This window comes from Macrosteles quadrilineatus, unplaced genomic scaffold (genome assembly GCF_028750875.1).
Source record: "Macrosteles quadrilineatus isolate MER2022 unplaced genomic scaffold, UCM_ALF_1.0 Scaffold_8__2_contigs__length_117827958, whole genome shotgun sequence".
NCBI classification, from domain to species: Eukaryota; Metazoa; Arthropoda; class Insecta; order Hemiptera; family Cicadellidae; genus Macrosteles; species Macrosteles quadrilineatus.
In genome coordinates, this window is record NW_026542601.1 from 9499092 (window position 1) to 9516814 (window position 17723).

The following is a 17723-nucleotide window of genomic DNA, read 5'->3' on the forward strand; positions in this document are numbered from 1 at the left end:
TGATTTGATATACTCAGTGGGCAATGTGTCTCAAAAGCTAGGACTGCAATACATTCAAATGAAGCTAAACCCGTTTTGGTGGGCTGGTGGGAACATCGTTACAGAGGTATTACTGGTCAACATTTGTCTTAGAACAAATTCCATTGAGTGCAAAAAACTAACTCGATTCAAGGACTCTGTGGCTCTCAGTCTGAACGTTACTGAACCCCTCGACTCAATAGTTCCGATTGAAGGAACCGCTTACCAAGTCGATCCTGAAACAACAGTTGATAATAAAGAAATTCAGCTAACTGTTTACCGTTTCTTTCTACCAGAAAGAGCTAGATTCTTTTTGAAGTTTTCTATAAACGAGACTCAAGAATTCAGAGTGATGTTGGTAGATGGCCGGAGACCTGAATACGATGTGATGATTAAGAGTGCAACACTTATAAATAATAATGCATCTGAGTACATTGTGCCATATGATAACAAGTATGAAAACGATATAGTGTACTATATGGGTATTCTTCCTGGTAATGCTGTGGATACTGGAAGAAACCTGCCGTTCCGACTTAGAGCCTACTACTCGCTTTGTAGCACCTGGGTGAGATGGCACTGGTCAAGCTTCGGCTGCTGGGTTGGTGCCAAGACGGATGAAGTTTCTATGCAGTGCGACTGCAATCATTTGTCAGTGGTCGCTGGTGCAATGACAACTCCAGAGCATAACCTGAGTACGGTCGGCGAATATTTATTGTTTCTTACACCGTGGGAAAACTTCTGTCCAATATTTACATTGTTCTTTTTGTTACTATTTTATATCATATTGCTGATTTGGGCTTTAATCAAGGACAAAAAAGATCAAAGAGAGAGTGAAGCGATAGTGCTGGACGATAACTTTCCAGGTGAAAAGTACGCTTATCTTCTAGGAGTACATACAGGGTCCAAATTGTTTAGTGGAACTTCTGCAGCAGTTGGTGTAAGACTCTATGGCGACTTGGACGAATCCCGACCCCATATTCTCAGAAGCAGTAAGCGGAGTGTGTTACATGCATTTTCTGAAGACTGGTTTTTGATCTACACCCCACGATATTTAGGAAAGATACGAAGGCTTTGGATGTGGCATGATGACAAAGGGCTTGGTGCAGACTGGTTTGTTCAAAGCGTTGAAGTTTATGATTTACAAAATAAAGTGGAATACACATTTGAGCTGAACTCTTGGATTGCCATGGACGTTAATAAACATCCTGATATTTATGTGGCACCTGTCAAAGTATACGAGTATTTTAGCTTGACAAATGTGTTACATTTCAACTTTGTGAACGGAGCAAGAGACATCCACATTTGGACAAGCGTATGTTTGAAACATCCCAGGAATCCGGTATCGAGAGTAGAGCGGGTCAGTGTGATTTTGTGTTTTGTTTTGTCAGCTATGACTGTGTGCTTGTTGTTATACTTATTTCATTTTGGATTTAACATAGACGAGGATAAGCCATCCTACAATTTAGCAGAATCAGATTTCTTCATTTTCATAATTACTTTACTGGCTGCAATGATTGTAGCATCCTTAGGAATCGGGCTGTTTCGAAAGTCATTTACTCACAAATACAAAGTTTTTCGAGTGAGTAGAATCAGCCTGGATCTAGATGAACAGTCAGAAGAGAACCAATTTTCTAATGTGCACCAAAGCTCCATAGTTAAGATCCACAATGTGCCAAGCGATCGCTTTGAAAATGCCAATTCAAAGGCTCAAGGAAAGTCCCGCAGAAATCGAACTACTTGTGAGAATTGCGCCAAGGCAATACAGAAGATCACGCAAGGGAATTCTCTTCTACCTGTCCGGCTACCAGGATCAAAATCCGACTTAATTATACGGAAACTATGGTTCATCACTGCCTGGACATTTTGTATATTCACAATTATAGTATGTTCAGTAATTATTCTACTTGTTGCATGGAAATTACCAACTGTGAAAAATGAAAAATTTCTGTCAGTGTTTGCAGGAGTCGTAGTTTTTGATGCCCTTGTTGTGTCATTTTTCAAAATCCTGCTTGTTTCAGTAGTACTAAGCTATTTGTTTCAAAATGTACTACCTGGAACCACCTACCATATTAGAATCAACAACGGAAAACGCCAGCATTTATTTGGTGACATCCCTTTTTTAACAAAGCTTATAGAAATCAGAAAACAAAGGATATATTATCCGTTGCCTGAACATGTAAAGGATGAAAAGAGACGGTTTCGAATAAGAGTATTCAGGTGGCAAATATTGATAAATTTTCTTATGGTCGTAATTCTGGTGTTGGTAATTTCGATAATTTGTAAGATATACTACATCAACAGATACATAAGCAATAGACATGCCTTTAGGATGATGACCACTGGGGATAACAAGGGGCCTCAAAACATAAGACAAGTGCTGAATAGAACAGAATACTTTGAATTTTTACAGCGTTCTTTTGTAAGACGGCTGTATAGATTTATGTGGTACAATTACGTCCCACTTATAAATCCCAAAAGTGACAGAAAAGACTGGACCAGTGATTGTGTAATGAGACTGCTTGGAAACACGAGAATTCGGCAACTCAGAGTATCTCTCGATGCCTGCCGAGTGAGCGACTACTTCAACGGCTCCATTCGGTTCTGCGCTCCTGGCTGGCACCAAGATACTGAGGACAGGGATGTCTACTCGACCAGTTGGATGTTGGCATTGTACAAAGATATTATAAGGAAAAAGACCACTTGGAGGTACACAGAACCAGAGAGTTCTAACTCGTCGAGATTTTATGGACTATCTGGAACTCTCTATCACAGTGGAGGGTACATTGAAGGACTCGGCTACTCCAAGAGGTTTACCAGAGGGACGCTGGCGGACCTCGAGGTGGAAGGATGGCTAGATCACTCGACCCGAGCTGTGTTTGTGGAGCTAACGCTGTACAATGTAAACACTGAGCTGTTCACACAAGTAGTTCTGGTGACTGAACAGCAACCGACCGGACAATACATCTCCCTGCCAAAGGTGGCATCTGTCAGTCTTAATATCGGCTTTGACTTTTGGAACATCGGATTCATTGTGTTTCAGGTATTCTTTCTCTTTCGAGTTTTGTACTTGATGAACCGAAAAGGTATCTTTGTTTATTTATCAAGCTTTTCGAACCAGTTTGAAATATTTTTGCTTGTCTTGGCGTTCGGGACAGTCATCTTGTACATAGTACATGTAAAGAATTCATCACATTATGTAGAGGAGTATTACAGGAGAGGACTTGACGAATTCTTCAGCTTTTTTGAAATTATCAGGTACGATTTTATATCAAAAGCTGTCATGTGCTTTCTTTTCCTGTGTGTGATTATGAAGTTGGTTCTGGCTTGGAGATTCGGAATAATATACTTTACCTTCTACTACACATTTTTACTATCCCTGTCATGGATTGTGTGGTTGACTTTGTACTTTACAATCTGTCTCATTATTCTATGGAGATTCATCGGATATAAATTGAACACATATATATTTTCTTACTACTCGATCGCAATTTTGTTGCCGAAAGATTTCAGAATAACAGGAATTCACCAGACGACAATGGCACACTTACTAGTATATGTGATGTGTATTTTGAGTGCCTTAGTCGTACATTTATTTATAGCATCGTTTGCACATTTTTACAGAATATCAAAACTCTACAGGCCATTCGAATTTAGTGACATTGGTAATTTCAACTATGGAACATTTTTGAAAAGTGAAATGAGACTACTATTCAGGAGAAATAAATAGCTGAAATCAAGCAAAGCTGTTACAGGAGCTATAAAAAGTTATTTTCTGCAATATTAGTGAAATATTAACTAACAATATTCTGTACAAATAGATTTAAATAAAGACTTATATTAAAGGTAATCCTTTAGTTTTACTGTTTCAAAACTACATCAAACAATCAGATAAGCAGAAATTTAAAATAAAATTTAGTTTTATAATTTTAATGTTAAATATAAATGAATTATTGTAGTCTCAACACTTTTTTAGCAAATTTCCCTATATTGAAGTAGCTATTACCGTAGGTGGCATGGTAAGACCTAGGCCTAGGACCGATTTACTTTTTCATTTTGATGTCCCCAGAGGCCAAAAACACAATCCGTTCAAAATATTATATACATGTGTCCGTAAACGATAACTTGAGTAATTTTTTTCCGATTTTGATTTGGCTTGAAGGTGTAGGGCAGGATAAACTTGAATGAGTTTGCAAACAAGCATGATCAGACCATGGGAACAGGATTTTATGTGGTGAAAATGGGTTTTTCTAATTTTTGACCCTCAAAACACAATGTTTCCTTATTTTTCTCTAGACCATTTTAAAGAGCTTAAAAAACAAATGATTTAGTTTATTTTAGTGTTTTCGTGCGGTCATTGGTTACGGAAAAATTACAAAAAAACTGTTAATTTGAAATCCTCACGTTTTTCATATGGAGAATATTTTAAACTGTTTAATGTGATTTTTATGGACACATTTTGATCAAACTTGGATATATTTTTTTTAAATTTTATACTAATCTTACTATACTAATGTTATAATACTAATATTATAAATGTGAAAGTTTGTGTGTTTGTTTGAAATTCAATCACGCATTAACTACTGGACGGATTGGGCTGAAATCCTACAATCCTACAATCCTACTTTGACAGTTCTCATTGCTTACCACAGTTTTTTGCTGCTGCTTAGTTCAAATTAGCTGTTTTCATAAATGATAAAAAAATAATAGTGCTGCACCCTGTTGGTAAATCTTATAACTTTTAATGCTTTTGCAAATCATAGAACCAACTTTTTCAGTTGAAACAGCTGACTAAATTCTTTAATTCCCTTTAAATATGAATACTCATAAGGTTAACATGGTTAACTTCAGAGCCACTGGGGCGGAGCCCGAAAGGATTTTTGAGATAAGAATATGCCTATATGTTAATCGGGAATGTGATCTATCATCATGCCAAATTTCAGCCCAATCCATCCAGTAGTTAATGCGTGATTGAACTTCAAACAAACAAACAAACAAATAAACAAACAAACACACAAACTTTCACATTTATAATATTAGTAAGATTTTGGAAAATACTTTCATTTCTTACTAAACTATTAAAATTTGACAAAAAAAATACTTCTTACCCTCCCTGTTACAGCAAACCTAAGTACTCGTTAAACTAATTCTATTTAAATAGGGAATAAATGTGATATTTTTAAGAAGGCATTTTAGTGTAAATTCAACCAGGCAAATGGAAATTCGCTAAGTCTGCAGGTTTGCTGCGGCGGGGGTATTTTTTATCATAATCTATTAAGAGTAGAATGTGATTGTCACTTTTGTTTTAAAATTTGAATGGTATATAATTAATGCTTATAAAAATACAATGAAGAGAAAACAGTTTTGATGTTTCTTGTAACAGATGGAAAAACATATTTATTTACTTCTTCATACAATTAGAGTTATAAATTGTACCTAACTGCTATCAGAAACTCATCAAAATAAAATTCTACAATTCCATTTATTTCATTCAACATCAATAAAAACAATACATGCCAATAACATAACATTTTAAACTTACAAAATTTTAACCAACAATACAACAAGATAACCAGCTTAAAAATGTCCAATAAAACTGCTTTTTCAGCAAAACACCCACCGATCACTGATTGCTTCCAACGTTAGCTTTAAAAGTAAGCTTTGCATATTCCTATTTTAGCAGAAAGGCGAGGTTTTAGCGAATTTCCCATATAGGGAATAAGCTATTACCGTAGTACTCATGGTAAGACCTGGACGCGGGACCGATTTTTTTTTCGTTTTGAGGTCCCTAGAGGCCAAAAACACCATCCGTTCAAATTCATATATATATATATATATATATATATTTATATATATATGTGTCCGTCAGCACGATAACTCAAGCAAAAATGATCCGATTTTGATGAAATTTGGTACAAACGTGTAAACCTACGTTTATTTGAACGAGTTCGCGATCCAGCATGATCGGACCATGGGAACGGGTGTTTACGGGGGGTTTTATGGGGTAAAAATAGGTTTTTCCCATTTTTGACCCAAAAAACTTAAAATTTTGCAATTTATTTCCAAACCATTTTGTAGAGCTTAAAAAAACAAATAATTTAGTACATTGAAGCGTTATTATGCGCTTAACGGTTACGGAGAAAATTCCAAAAAATTGTAAATTTAAAATTCCCATGTTATTCTTATGGAGAATAAGTAAACTGTTGTAGTTTGCTTGTTTATGAACGTATTTTGATCAAATTTGGAAAATTATTTTATTTCTTACTAACTATTAACATTTTACAAAAAAAAAAACACAATTTTACCCTCCCTGATGCAGCAAACCTAAGTACTTGTTAAACTAATTCTATTTAAATTGGGAATAAATGTTATATTTTTAAGTAGACATTTCAGTGTAAATCCAATCAGTCAAATGGAAATTCGCTTAGTCTGCAGGTTTGCTGCGGCGGGGGTATTTAACATGGCACTGATATTTAAATATAAGGTCAAATAATAATTCATACATATGCAACAGTGAAAACAATTTTTAGTCTCTTCAGCTGTGTTGGCAACCCTGACAAGGTGTAATAGATTCAAATTGCAATTTAATTGCCATTGCCATTTCTCCAGTTCACAAAAATTTCTACTTTTGTGTTGTATATTTTATGTGTCTCTATGGACTTATATAAAGGTAAGCCTGCTTTCCTTTCAATTTCCTTAATAATTCCAGGCAAATGCCTATATTTTTATTAGAAATAATAAGCTTATAAATGGCAAATTAAAAAAAACATATATTTAAAAAATCTCGACACTGTGTTTGAATTGTATTGTAAATAAATACTAGAGAGGGATTTGTTTTAACATTTTAAGATTTACTTGCAAATATCACTAGGATACCGGTATATCAAATATGAAACCATCTAAACAATAAATACCCCCGCCGCAGCGAACCTGCCGACTAAGCGAATTTCCATTTGTCTGAATTGATTTTCAGTTAAATATATTTTAATAACATTAGGTTTAACAAGTACCTAGGTTTGCTGCTACAAGGAAACTAATAAAGTGTGTTTTTGAGTAAAATATTGATAGCTTAGTACAAAATAAATAAATTTGCCAAGTTTGATCAAAATATATCCATAAACAAGCAAACTACAACATTTGATAATATTCTCCATAAGAATAACATGGGAATTTTAAATTTACAATTTTTTTAATTTTCTCCGTTACTAATAATCGAACAAAAATACTTTTATATACTAAATTATTTGTTTTTTTAAGCTCTTTAAAAAGGTCTAAAGAGAAATCGGGAAATTTTGTGTTTTAAGGGTCAAAAGTGAGAAAAACCAATTTTTACCCCATAAAACACCCCGTAAAGCCCCGTTCCCATGGTCCGATCGTGCTGGTTCGCGAACTCATTCAAGTTTATCCCGCTTTACACCTTTAAACCAAATTTCATCAAAATCGGACAAAAATTACTCAAGTTATCGCGTTCACGGACGTATATATATATAAGTCTATATATATATATATATACATATATAAAAATTTGAACGAATGGTGTTTTTGGCCTCTGGGGACATCAAAATGAAAAAGTAAATCGGTCCCGGGTCTAGGTCTTACCGTGCCACCTACGGTAATAGCTACTTCCCTATAGGGAAATTCGCTAATAGATGAGTTGTAACAGTTTAATAAAAAATTAAAAATATGTTTGAAACACAGTTTGGTTGAGCTTTAACCTCTCAGAAGTAATACCTGTTTGTACATAATTTTTACAAAATTATTTACAGGCGTAAAATACATTGTCAAGTAGGTTTGCAACAGAAGACACACTTGTGCCATTTTTTATCCAAAATGTTGAGAATATAATTATTATATTTATTGAAAAAAATATTACTGTACAAAAATTCACTTTGTTTGAAAATTGAGTACTGAGGAATTCTTTGCCCCAATTCAAAATCATAATGGAAGGAGAATCAGGAACAAAATAGAGTAGAGGGGCTTGTTGGCGAACCCAGATACTGTATAAATGTAAAAAAGCTGATTGACTAAGAATGATTGGAAGAACCTAGTTCAAAAGCACATCAATAGACTTGGCACTACACTTTAAGCAGCAAGCACATATGAGGTAAAATATCATTGGAGGCAAGATATAGCTATTGACCTTACAAGTGTAGTAAGAGCGTTTTTACATCACGCAGATGGATATTAGACCTCAGATTTAAATGGTCTAGTTGGAGCCATATTTTTTACTCAGAAAGAACACAGTTGATCGAACAAATTGTAATGGTATCTTGCTGTTTAAGTTACATTCTCCCAGTTTTACGTACTATAATTAGTAAACAAGGACATAAAAGAGGCTAAGCTAACAGAAAGACAAAATTTCTGGTTAGAATGATTTATTAGATTTTCCATTTGTTAGATTATGGTAAAGTAAACGGTGTTTTACAGTAATGAGTACAATACAAATTTGGTAACTAACCCCTCACTACAATAAGTTACAAATTGGCCTCATTACATTGTGTTGTTTATGTGTTAGGTTGCGTTATGTTTTTGTTGGCCGTATTAGTTTGTAGTACAATGTAGAGGCCAAGTTACATATTTATTTTGAGTATTTACAGCTATTAACAGGTCTAGGGATTCTGAACAACCTATGTATATTACAAGGTTCCCATGAAATATTTTATAAAAATTTACCAATGGCCAGTATAGGTAAAAATTTACCAATAGCCAGTATAGAATGTTAAGATTACAAAATGTGGTTGAAATGATAGAAAGAGTTTAGAAAGGCCAACTGGAAGACAACCATTAAGAAACAATGACCAAGCTATTAAAGAAGTGAGAAGAATCGGATGGGAAGTTGACTTGGCGGATCGCGGATAAATCTAGAGTCAACTTGTTGGAGAGGCTAAAAATCGAATTGGATTTGAGAAGTCACAAAACAAGACAAGGACAAATTGTTTGAATAAGTAAATTTTTAGCATTTCTAAACACAATCAGTTTTGTGTTTTATGCATTTTTATAACATTTTTATTTTTATGTTTGTACCCATAAAATTCATATTTATATAAATCTCGTCCAATGACATGGAAACATTGGAAATCCAAACTTTTACTTCACTAAAATCACAGCCTCTTCAATGTATAAAAATAGTTTTACAAAACTATATCTACTATTTTGTACAGATATTTTCGAAACTTTGTACGCTACACTTTTGATTAAACCCTAAATTTTCATAAAACTAGGTTTAGAATATTCTAACAAATGCAGGGTAATTTTGCTCCTGTTAAGTTAGACTCAGGTAAATTTATTTCTTCGAGTTGCATCATTGACTGGGACCCCTACTACTCAAGCGCTGCAGCACGTTCATCACCATCTCTCGGAGTGTCTGGAATAAATACAGTTGAATGTTCTGATTGTATGGCCAGTCGAATAGCACTAGATAATTACACAAAAGCTGGTCCTCCTGAGTTCATAGAACTAGCGAGGAAATAGAATAATACCTGGGGTTTGCAGTGTTCTTCCAGCCAGCCAAAAACACAAGCAGACAATTCCGGGAAGTTGTTGACGGATATGTTACTGAATGTCAGAAACAGCTGTTCTATGATACTCTGAAACTGAGACAAATCCAAAGATTAGGCGATTGCAGAGGGTCATCAGCAGCTAAACTAAATCTTTGTTATTACTATCAGAAAAAAATCAAACCTAGAAACTTAAATTACAAACCATAATGCTCCATACCTTGCCCATTGTAAACCCCTTTTTGTTGAAGCAATAGTCCTTACAGTGCCAGCAATATTTATTTTGGAATCTACCCTCACAGTTAAGAAGAATCCGAACACGTTTCCTCAAAACAATACAATAGACAACTACTCAACAAGACAAAAAACAATACACATGTAAATCAAGTCAATTCAAGTTTAGTAAAAGACGGGCCAAAATTGTTATCAAGCATAATCTACAACTCGGACACGGTCCCCTTGAATATAAAAAACATTGAAGATCAAGATGAATTCAAGAGGAAATTCAAAGATTATTTACTGAAGAGGCCATATTATTCTATTGAAGAATATCTGGGGGAAAATATGACATAAAAATAAATTGACGACCACGGCGCAGCTGCGCTACCAGTGGGAGATCACCAAGTATCAAGTAAATAGTTAAACTCATCCAGATTATTAAAATAACCTTTTCTATGAATTACCAAACTTTTATTTGAGGGCTATGAGAAGTTGAAAATTTGTAAAATAAGGTGGAGCCGCTAAAAATTTTTATTTTAAATTTCTCAATTTGTAATTTACCACAGTATCTAAATGGAATATCAATTTTTATCAAAATACTTTTAGTAACAAGAGTTTGCAGATTAAAAAAGGCAGGAGAAAATTACCCTATGAGGACACACTAACAATGAGGCTAAATCTTCTCCTTCATTCAGATGGTTTTCACTCAAAACTTTAAAGTTCAAAATATATCCTGAGTGATGGTGTAGCTTAGCACAACAATTTAGAGCTGCATGGATAAACGGAAAATTAACTAACATCAATTTAAATTCAGTAGACAAGACAAGTACCGCTTTTTACCTCCAGATTTAGATTTCTCATTAAAAGTTTGATCTGTATAGTTAAATCACACTTACCACTTTAAACTTGAACTCGTCAGATACTCGCTGTTCCGTGAGGTTAGGTTGAGTTTGCTGCACTTTAACCATCTGTTCGTAGTTGCTCTGCATGATCCGTAGAGCCACCACCTGTGAATCAGCAATGTTTTATTGTCAGTTGATATAATTTGTTGAACTAAAAAGGAAATAAATTATTTTTACTGTTTTTCCAAAGAAAAAAAAAACATAAGTTTAGGATTCGCAACAAACAAGCGGAATCTAATATGCGGGATGAGAAATCCCTCATGACACTTAAGAAAATAAAATCTAAACATATACCAATCACAAACTTTCAAAATACTACTAACAATAAATACCCCCGCCGCAGCAAACCTGCAGACTCAGCGAATTTCCATGAATCCTGTATAATTACATGAAAGGCCTGACTGGTACTTGTGACAAAAGCTTAAAAAAATTGGGAACAAAAAAAATTGTTTGCCCCTTTATATTTTGAGAGGAAAAACTTTGCTTAGGAATACTTTAAAAGATGAGTCGGATAAACAGCTAGAGCTCATTTTAGAAATGAGTTCCGTAATTGCCAGCAAACAAAAAGTATGGCACAATGAACTTGGCATTTTGTCCCTCTAAAAAGGCTTCCCTAGAAAGAAACAGTAAAAATAGTAGCCCCCTTAGAGGAGCCACAGCCAAATAACAATTCCATTGTGTTGTGTTATTTAACACATATAACTTGTTTCTTGGGTGGATTTACTATGTCAATATCTGTTCCTTCTTTCTTCTCTTTAACTCAATTTTACTGAACCTTAAATTATAATTAGATTTAGACTGAAGCACTTAAATGATTCTTGAGAAATGTGCGATAAAGAAATGTTGTCTCTTGCCTACAAACCTCTTTACGGAGAGCGTTTCGTTCTTCTTCTTGCTTCTTCTTTTGTTGCAGCAAAAACTGAAAGGATAAACAACATTGTTAAATCAGTCTAAAACCCATACTACATTACGCCATACGTACTTGGTGAGTTGGTGGCTCAGTCGGTAGCGTCACGGACTTCGGGCCCAAGGCAGCGATGTTGTGGGTTTGGATCCTGGTCACTGCCAATAAAATTTACCAGTACAGTTCACCTTTGTACTGTACCGGCTCACCCCTTGCTTTGCTGGATACGTTCCACGCACGGGCAGTTAGTCTATGTGGACGGGCAAATGCAAGGTTAAAAGAGGCCGCCAACCTCTTATAAAAAAAAAAAAAGATAACTTAACAATCAAAAATCTGTACAAAACCTTACTCCCACCGTCTAAAGGACTAACAGTCACTACTCATCTTAGAGGTTATTTTTTTGTTTATAACCATTCATTGCCAAATATAATCAGCTGGTTGGTGACTGTTAAAAACTCATCACAGTACAGTAGTACGTAATGAAACCCCATTTAAATAAGCTGGCGGAAAATAGCTGTCTGGACTAAATCCTTGTGTGGTAAGTTCGTTAAAACAGTGTAGTGTGGCGTAAACTCCATTACAGTTATGGAGTAGCTATTAGATCTTCCAATGGGAATAATCAGAATTTATCAGTACCTAACTAACCTGTATGTAGTCTATACTCTTCTGCAGCACAGTGGCCTTGCTCAGCTTATACCCTGAAGTATCGTTCTGTTGACACGTCGGTACAAGGTCCTGCAGCGTGTCGTAACCCTTTTTAATGGCGTCCCGTCGCTTCTGCTCTGCCTGCGTGTGAGCTTCACGCCTACGTTCTTTGTAACTCATCTGAAGATCAGTAGAACTCTTGTTATCACTGTCGTCATCTTCTGCCACTAGTTCTTCACTTGCTACAAATACAAGCAGGTTGCAGAGAGCAGTTTGTCGTATAAATGACATAAAATAAAACTAATATGCCTTTTTCATACTAGGCCTGTTATGTTCAGCATATTTTGTAAAAATTAGCTAGTCCATCTTATATTTCAGAGGACACTGTACGATTTGATTCAAGCTTGGCCTAATGGAGGCCACACATGAGCACATGAGCTATTAACAATGAGTATTACTGAACTACCTAGCTACAAGCAAGACTTCAACTACAGCTTATACAATTAAGAGATTCCCAAATTAACCTAAAAGATTTTAGGGTTCTCTTGAGTCCAACAACACAGTCTCATCATCACTACTGCTTCGCTCATTTTTCACTCACGTCACACAATTACCTCGATTTGTCAACCAGGTAACTTAATCATGACTACTCCGTAGCTTGTAACACAAAGTGTTACGAGGCTTGTATGTCTAGGGTGCGGACGATTTGGTGTGTGTACTCACTCAGATCTTTTATACAAATTTCATTTGTATAACATCCAGGGAGTGGCCTTGAAACAACTTTTTCATACACACGAAAGTACACTTTCTAAACGTAAAATAAGCTAAGAAAATAGGTTATTCCCTCTACTGCATGGCAAAATTACATAATGTTAACTTTTAGTGCATTTGTGGTGCACGGAAAGAAACCCTTATGGATTATGCGGTGCAGACCGATCAGCTGTTGCATTGTTTTGTAGGCCTACCTCGACATACCCCAAGCAAAGGAAACTCAGCGTTGTGAGTTTGGTTTTTTTTATCTTCTGACTTTTTCTGGCTGACAAAAAATTTGTCGTATCAAAAAAAGAAATTATTGGCTTGGTAAGCTCTCTAACTCTCTGTGCTCTACTACCCAGCCAAGGGCCATCAGGCAAATCAGGGACCCGTATCAAAGAATTACACATATTTCATGGTCAAATACCATACAAAGTATCGGTATTTGATTTTATTTGCATTAGTACGTAATTAGTAACTTACAGTAACATAAAGCAGTTATTCAGTAAGACTAAGTAACGTACTCACCATGGCCACTGCTGCTGCTCATGTTGCTTGCACTGTTGGAGTGATACAGTCCGGCACCTGCACGCCAATTAGGGCTGTTAGGCTCAGCTTTCATACCTAAAAAATCACACCAATATTTAGGCTCACGTTACTGAAGCTTTTAAATCTCTAAATTAATTTTTGTTTCTTTAGAGTAGTAGAGTACATGACAAAAACCTTCCAATAAACACTATACAGTAATGAACTATCGTGTCATTTATTTGTTAGTAGGTTAACGTTATGAACTGATTCAAAATAAAGAGTAATTTATTTGTACTATATTAGGTCTTAATCACCATTATTTCAATCCAAGTGTTATATAAAACGCTGTGTTGTATGAAACTAGATGTACCGGTAAAAGGAAAACTTATTCAAACAGCATGTAGTTGGGTTTGTGGCTGCTTTCATCCAGTACCTAGGCCTATAGCCTAAATCACTAATGAAAAACACCTTGTTTCAGAAAACAGATTCTTTATTACACCAATAAATCCAATTAATCCTGGTGTTACAAAACTCGCTTCAAGTAGGCAAACGGAAACGTCCTGGAGGCAGCTTATACTCTTATTGAAATGTCCCAAAAAGAATTTGATTTCCCACACAGTACTAACAATTTGATCAAATCCAATAAAAATTCCCTTTATCAGATACATTAAAGCAATCCCTTAATCCTTTTACTCTAAGTCAGGGATCCTCCCTAGGAATTCTCAGAAAGCCAATTGGTTTGCATCCAAATTTCCTCAGGGCTGCAAGGAGTGGTGGCTCATAATTGCTTTGGGGGTGTGGGGTAAACATCCGTGGGGTTGGGAGGGTATGGAATACAAATGAAAAGATGGGTCCGGGGGCCATCCAAAGGAAAAGTTAGTTGAAAATAAAAGCCTAAAGAAATTCCTAACGGTCCGAGGGCAGCAAAAAAAAAATCGTCCCATGCAGCCCGCCTGCTCTAAATTTTGTAAACTGGCTAAGGGCATAACATTGAGACAAGAGTAACCAGTACTCAACAAACCTCCTAAGGGCAGCTTGCACCGGCCGACTGACCCCTTTCCATACCTCAGGTGGCCTATTTATTGAACTAGACAGCAACTGAGTGCAAGGCCCACAACATTTACATCAACACCTCCAGTACGCTTCCTAGCTTACAAGGTCTGACCAAAGGTCATCAACCCAACTTGGCTAGCCTATTCTCCATTATGTCATAGGTTGGGCTTGGAGCACATAATACAGTATGAATAAAACTTTGATATCCGACAAGTGTGAACTTCTCATGTGATTTTTTTACTTTTGGTTTCTTTCTAGCAATTCTAAGCACATTTTTCCCTCTGGCACTTGAGTCCAAAAACTGTTTTCATCCCGAAATTTGTATTTTAAGGTTGCTCTAAACACTATTATTTTGTCAAATTTAGAAGGTTATTTCAGGTTATTTGTTTACTAGCCTATAACTTATGGATAGGCCTATTTAAATGTCAATAAGTGGTTTGAAGTGCCAGTACCAGCTGACCAAACAAAACATCCAACCACCAACTGGCGTCTCAGGTTTCTGGTCAGAAACCGATCACCGATGAAAACCTCTTCTGCGAAGGAATTGGGGGGATTGTGACGGAGCCACTTACGTCAATTTAAGAAAAATTATAATCAATTTTATAATTTTTTAATTACCGTATAAAATTATATCGTCATAACCTCACAATCAACCAAACTAGCTGATAATATAAAAAAGATAGGCCTATAAGATAAAAACGGATGAAGGTTTACTAATCGAAAAAATAGTTCTGTTCATAAAATTAAATTAAATGCCTCAAATTCTAACGAAAGATGTACAGTTAAAGAAGTAATCACTACTAGCAGGTCAAAACTAGTTGTGGAATACAACAATTGGATTACCTACCATAATCAGGTATTCAAACCATATTATTAATTACAACTGGACTACTGAACCTACATTAAAAATCCCCTATGTATCAAAACCTTACCAGCCTAACCCAACCTTTACAGATAGTAGTTTAGGTTGTTAAAATTGTCAATAACAGCTAAGCCAAACTAACGTTAAAGCCTAACCTAACCCGACCTTTGTGAATATGCTTATTTAAGGGCTTGTGTTGGGATGAGATGGATAAGGTGAAGTTAGCTGTTACCAGCAGTTTTAACACCACTAACCATAAGTTAACTTCTATACTTAGCTATCGATTGTAACAGTCGATAATTAAGTTGGAGCTAAAGTTAGATATCAAAGTGTTTACCCCTTGAGCAGATATGTCTTAGCAAATGTTGGATTGAGTCTAAAATAAAAGCTTACTTACCTGTGGAACCAAAATAAAACATGTTACGGTAACTGATATTCAAGTAACTTAAAACTTATTCACATAGGCTTCTAAATCTCCACATTTACAAAAAATCCAGTTTATTACCGTGGCTTCACAACATACACACTTTTAAATTAAAAATAAATTAATATTGAACAGCCTCTTTCAAAGCGATCTTCATCCTATTCCAAGTTAACTAAAGTTAACTACTACTGTTCTTAACCTAACCAGTTCCAACACAAAACTGACTTACTTTAACTGATATGTTATTAAAAGATAAACTTAATCAATAAATACTCTGTCCCTCATATCACATCATTAAACCACAGAGAATAGAGATAATGTCCCTTCTTGGATAAAGTAATGAAAGTACAAGATAAGACTTATCAACAACTGAGGTCATAACCCTATTTTTCATTCATAGATTAAATTGCTTTACAATGTTGAATATTGCTTGTAGGTATAAATAATAACCATAATAATAATAATAATAAATAAATAATAATAACAATAAGTAAATAATAACAATAAATAAATAATAATATAAATAATGTTGCAAAAATCAAAATAAAGAAAGTTTATGACTTGTGACTGTGGTCAGATTAACAAGCAGCCAGAAACTCCTTCAGATATGATATCGATTTATGTCTACTTCTACAGTTAGTTATTAGATTGACGATTTCGGAAATAAAAATACAGCCTGATAATAGTTAAAAGTTTTATATTTCAGAAAAATTCCATGAAAATTAAAATTTGTTTTAACATCTTACGGAACTACAACTTACAAAACTCTTACAAGGCAATTAAAGCTGTTGGCTGATCAAAGGTTAAATCCTTCACAATTAAATTAAACTACTGATTTTTTTATCGTAACAACTTAGTCCTTTATTTGCATAGTCAAACGCAAAAGCTAGACAAATTTAATACTAAGTTTAATAGTATGAACAATAAACGAGGCCGTTGTGAAAACTCAAAACTCCCTTCTTCAGGACCTTCTTTGTTATGTTCAATGTGTTCGTTCAATGTTGTGATGTTGACGTTGCCTAACCAGCTGTAGCTGAAACCACTGCTGAAACGTCTGCTACTCTGCTTTTCTGCAGACTATAAAGCGCATAGTGTAAAAAGTAAAAATTATGAGCAGGATTTCAGGATAAGGACTATGCCACGGCCTTCGAAGTGGCAACGACGCAAGTGGTGTTGTAACAGCTGGTTTTGTTTGGCAGCAGATAAGGCAGCTAATGGTATTTGTATATTTAAGAAAGCTTGGTTACTGGACTATGACAATATTGACTCCACTTTAGAAGTACAAAAATTGATTTTCTATTTAAATATTGTTTTTGTTTTCAATCTTGCAATAAATTTATGTTCATAAATTTTAATTTTAATGAATAATACGCGAAATAATGAGCTGTGGTCACCTGTCTGCAATGTTATCTTATGTGACGTCTAGCACTAGACAACACCACTTGCGACGTTGCCAATTCTACCAGGCCACAGCCTGTAGTTAAGGGCGGCCGTGACTAGGCTCAACTTGGGGGGGGGGCAATTCCACCCCGTACACATTTGGTTTTCCGACAGGTGGTACAATTCTACCACGTACATGGTACATAAATAATTTGATGTTGGCAGGTGATACAATTCCGGGCCGTACATATCCTTCTTTCTCTTTAATTTTTAATATAAACTGTCTGGTTCACTCATCACTCTGTCCACATTAAATAGATTAGATTTCGTTAAAATCAAAGTGTACGAGGTGGAATTGTACCCCCTCTAGGTGTGACGTCAAAATTACGTCGACGATTACTGGGGGGGGGGGGGGGGAAATTCCGGCGACCCCCAAGGAACTTTATCTTTGATGCGTAGAGTGAACCTGAATTTCGTCCAGAGGGAGGCCAAATCATTGTTTGATCGATTTGATAAACTGGATGAATTAGCTGTGTTTTGT

General features: G+C 35.4%; 1 protein-coding gene across 4 annotated transcripts; it reads right to left on the reverse strand.

Moving 5' to 3' along the window:
• Window positions 1-8373: 8373 nt before the first annotated feature.
• Window positions 8374-16770, reverse strand: LOC129001581 (max-like protein X). Of its 4 annotated transcripts, none has more exons than XM_054428924.1 (7): window positions 16575-16770; window positions 13464-13559; window positions 12183-12424; window positions 11496-11552; window positions 10628-10738; window positions 9495-9608; window positions 8374-9379 (listed from the first exon to the last, which is right to left on the reverse strand). In XM_054428924.1, exons 2-7 carry the CDS (start codon window positions 13555-13557, stop codon window positions 9317-9319), a joined length of 681 nt encoding a protein of 226 aa, XP_054284899.1. In that variant the 5' UTR covers window positions 13558-13559; window positions 16575-16770; the 3' UTR covers window positions 8374-9316. The 4 variants fall into 4 exon arrangements, with proteins under 4 accessions (XP_054284899.1, XP_054284900.1, XP_054284901.1 ...); XM_054428925.1 differs by having other exon boundaries at window positions 16564-16770; XM_054428926.1 differs by lacking the exon at window positions 16575-16770 and adding an exon at window positions 16032-16161.
• Between the last annotated feature and the right edge of the window lie 953 nt (window positions 16771-17723).

What these genes read in the sequence shown, in the direction of transcription:
- LOC129001581 (XM_054428923.1), bottom strand. Translation starts at nt 15,797, where the DNA reads ATGTTTTATTTTGGTTCCACAG. An exon ending in GTTTTATTTTGGTTCCACAG is followed by an intron (nt 13,560 to 15,775) that starts GTAAGTAAGCTT and finishes GTGATTTTTTAG; the next exon opens with GTATGAAAGCTGAGCCTAAC. An exon ending in GAAACGCTCTCCGTAAAGAG is followed by an intron (nt 10,739 to 11,495) that starts GTTTGTAGGCAA and finishes GCTGATTCACAG; the next exon opens with GTGGTGGCTCTACGGATCAT.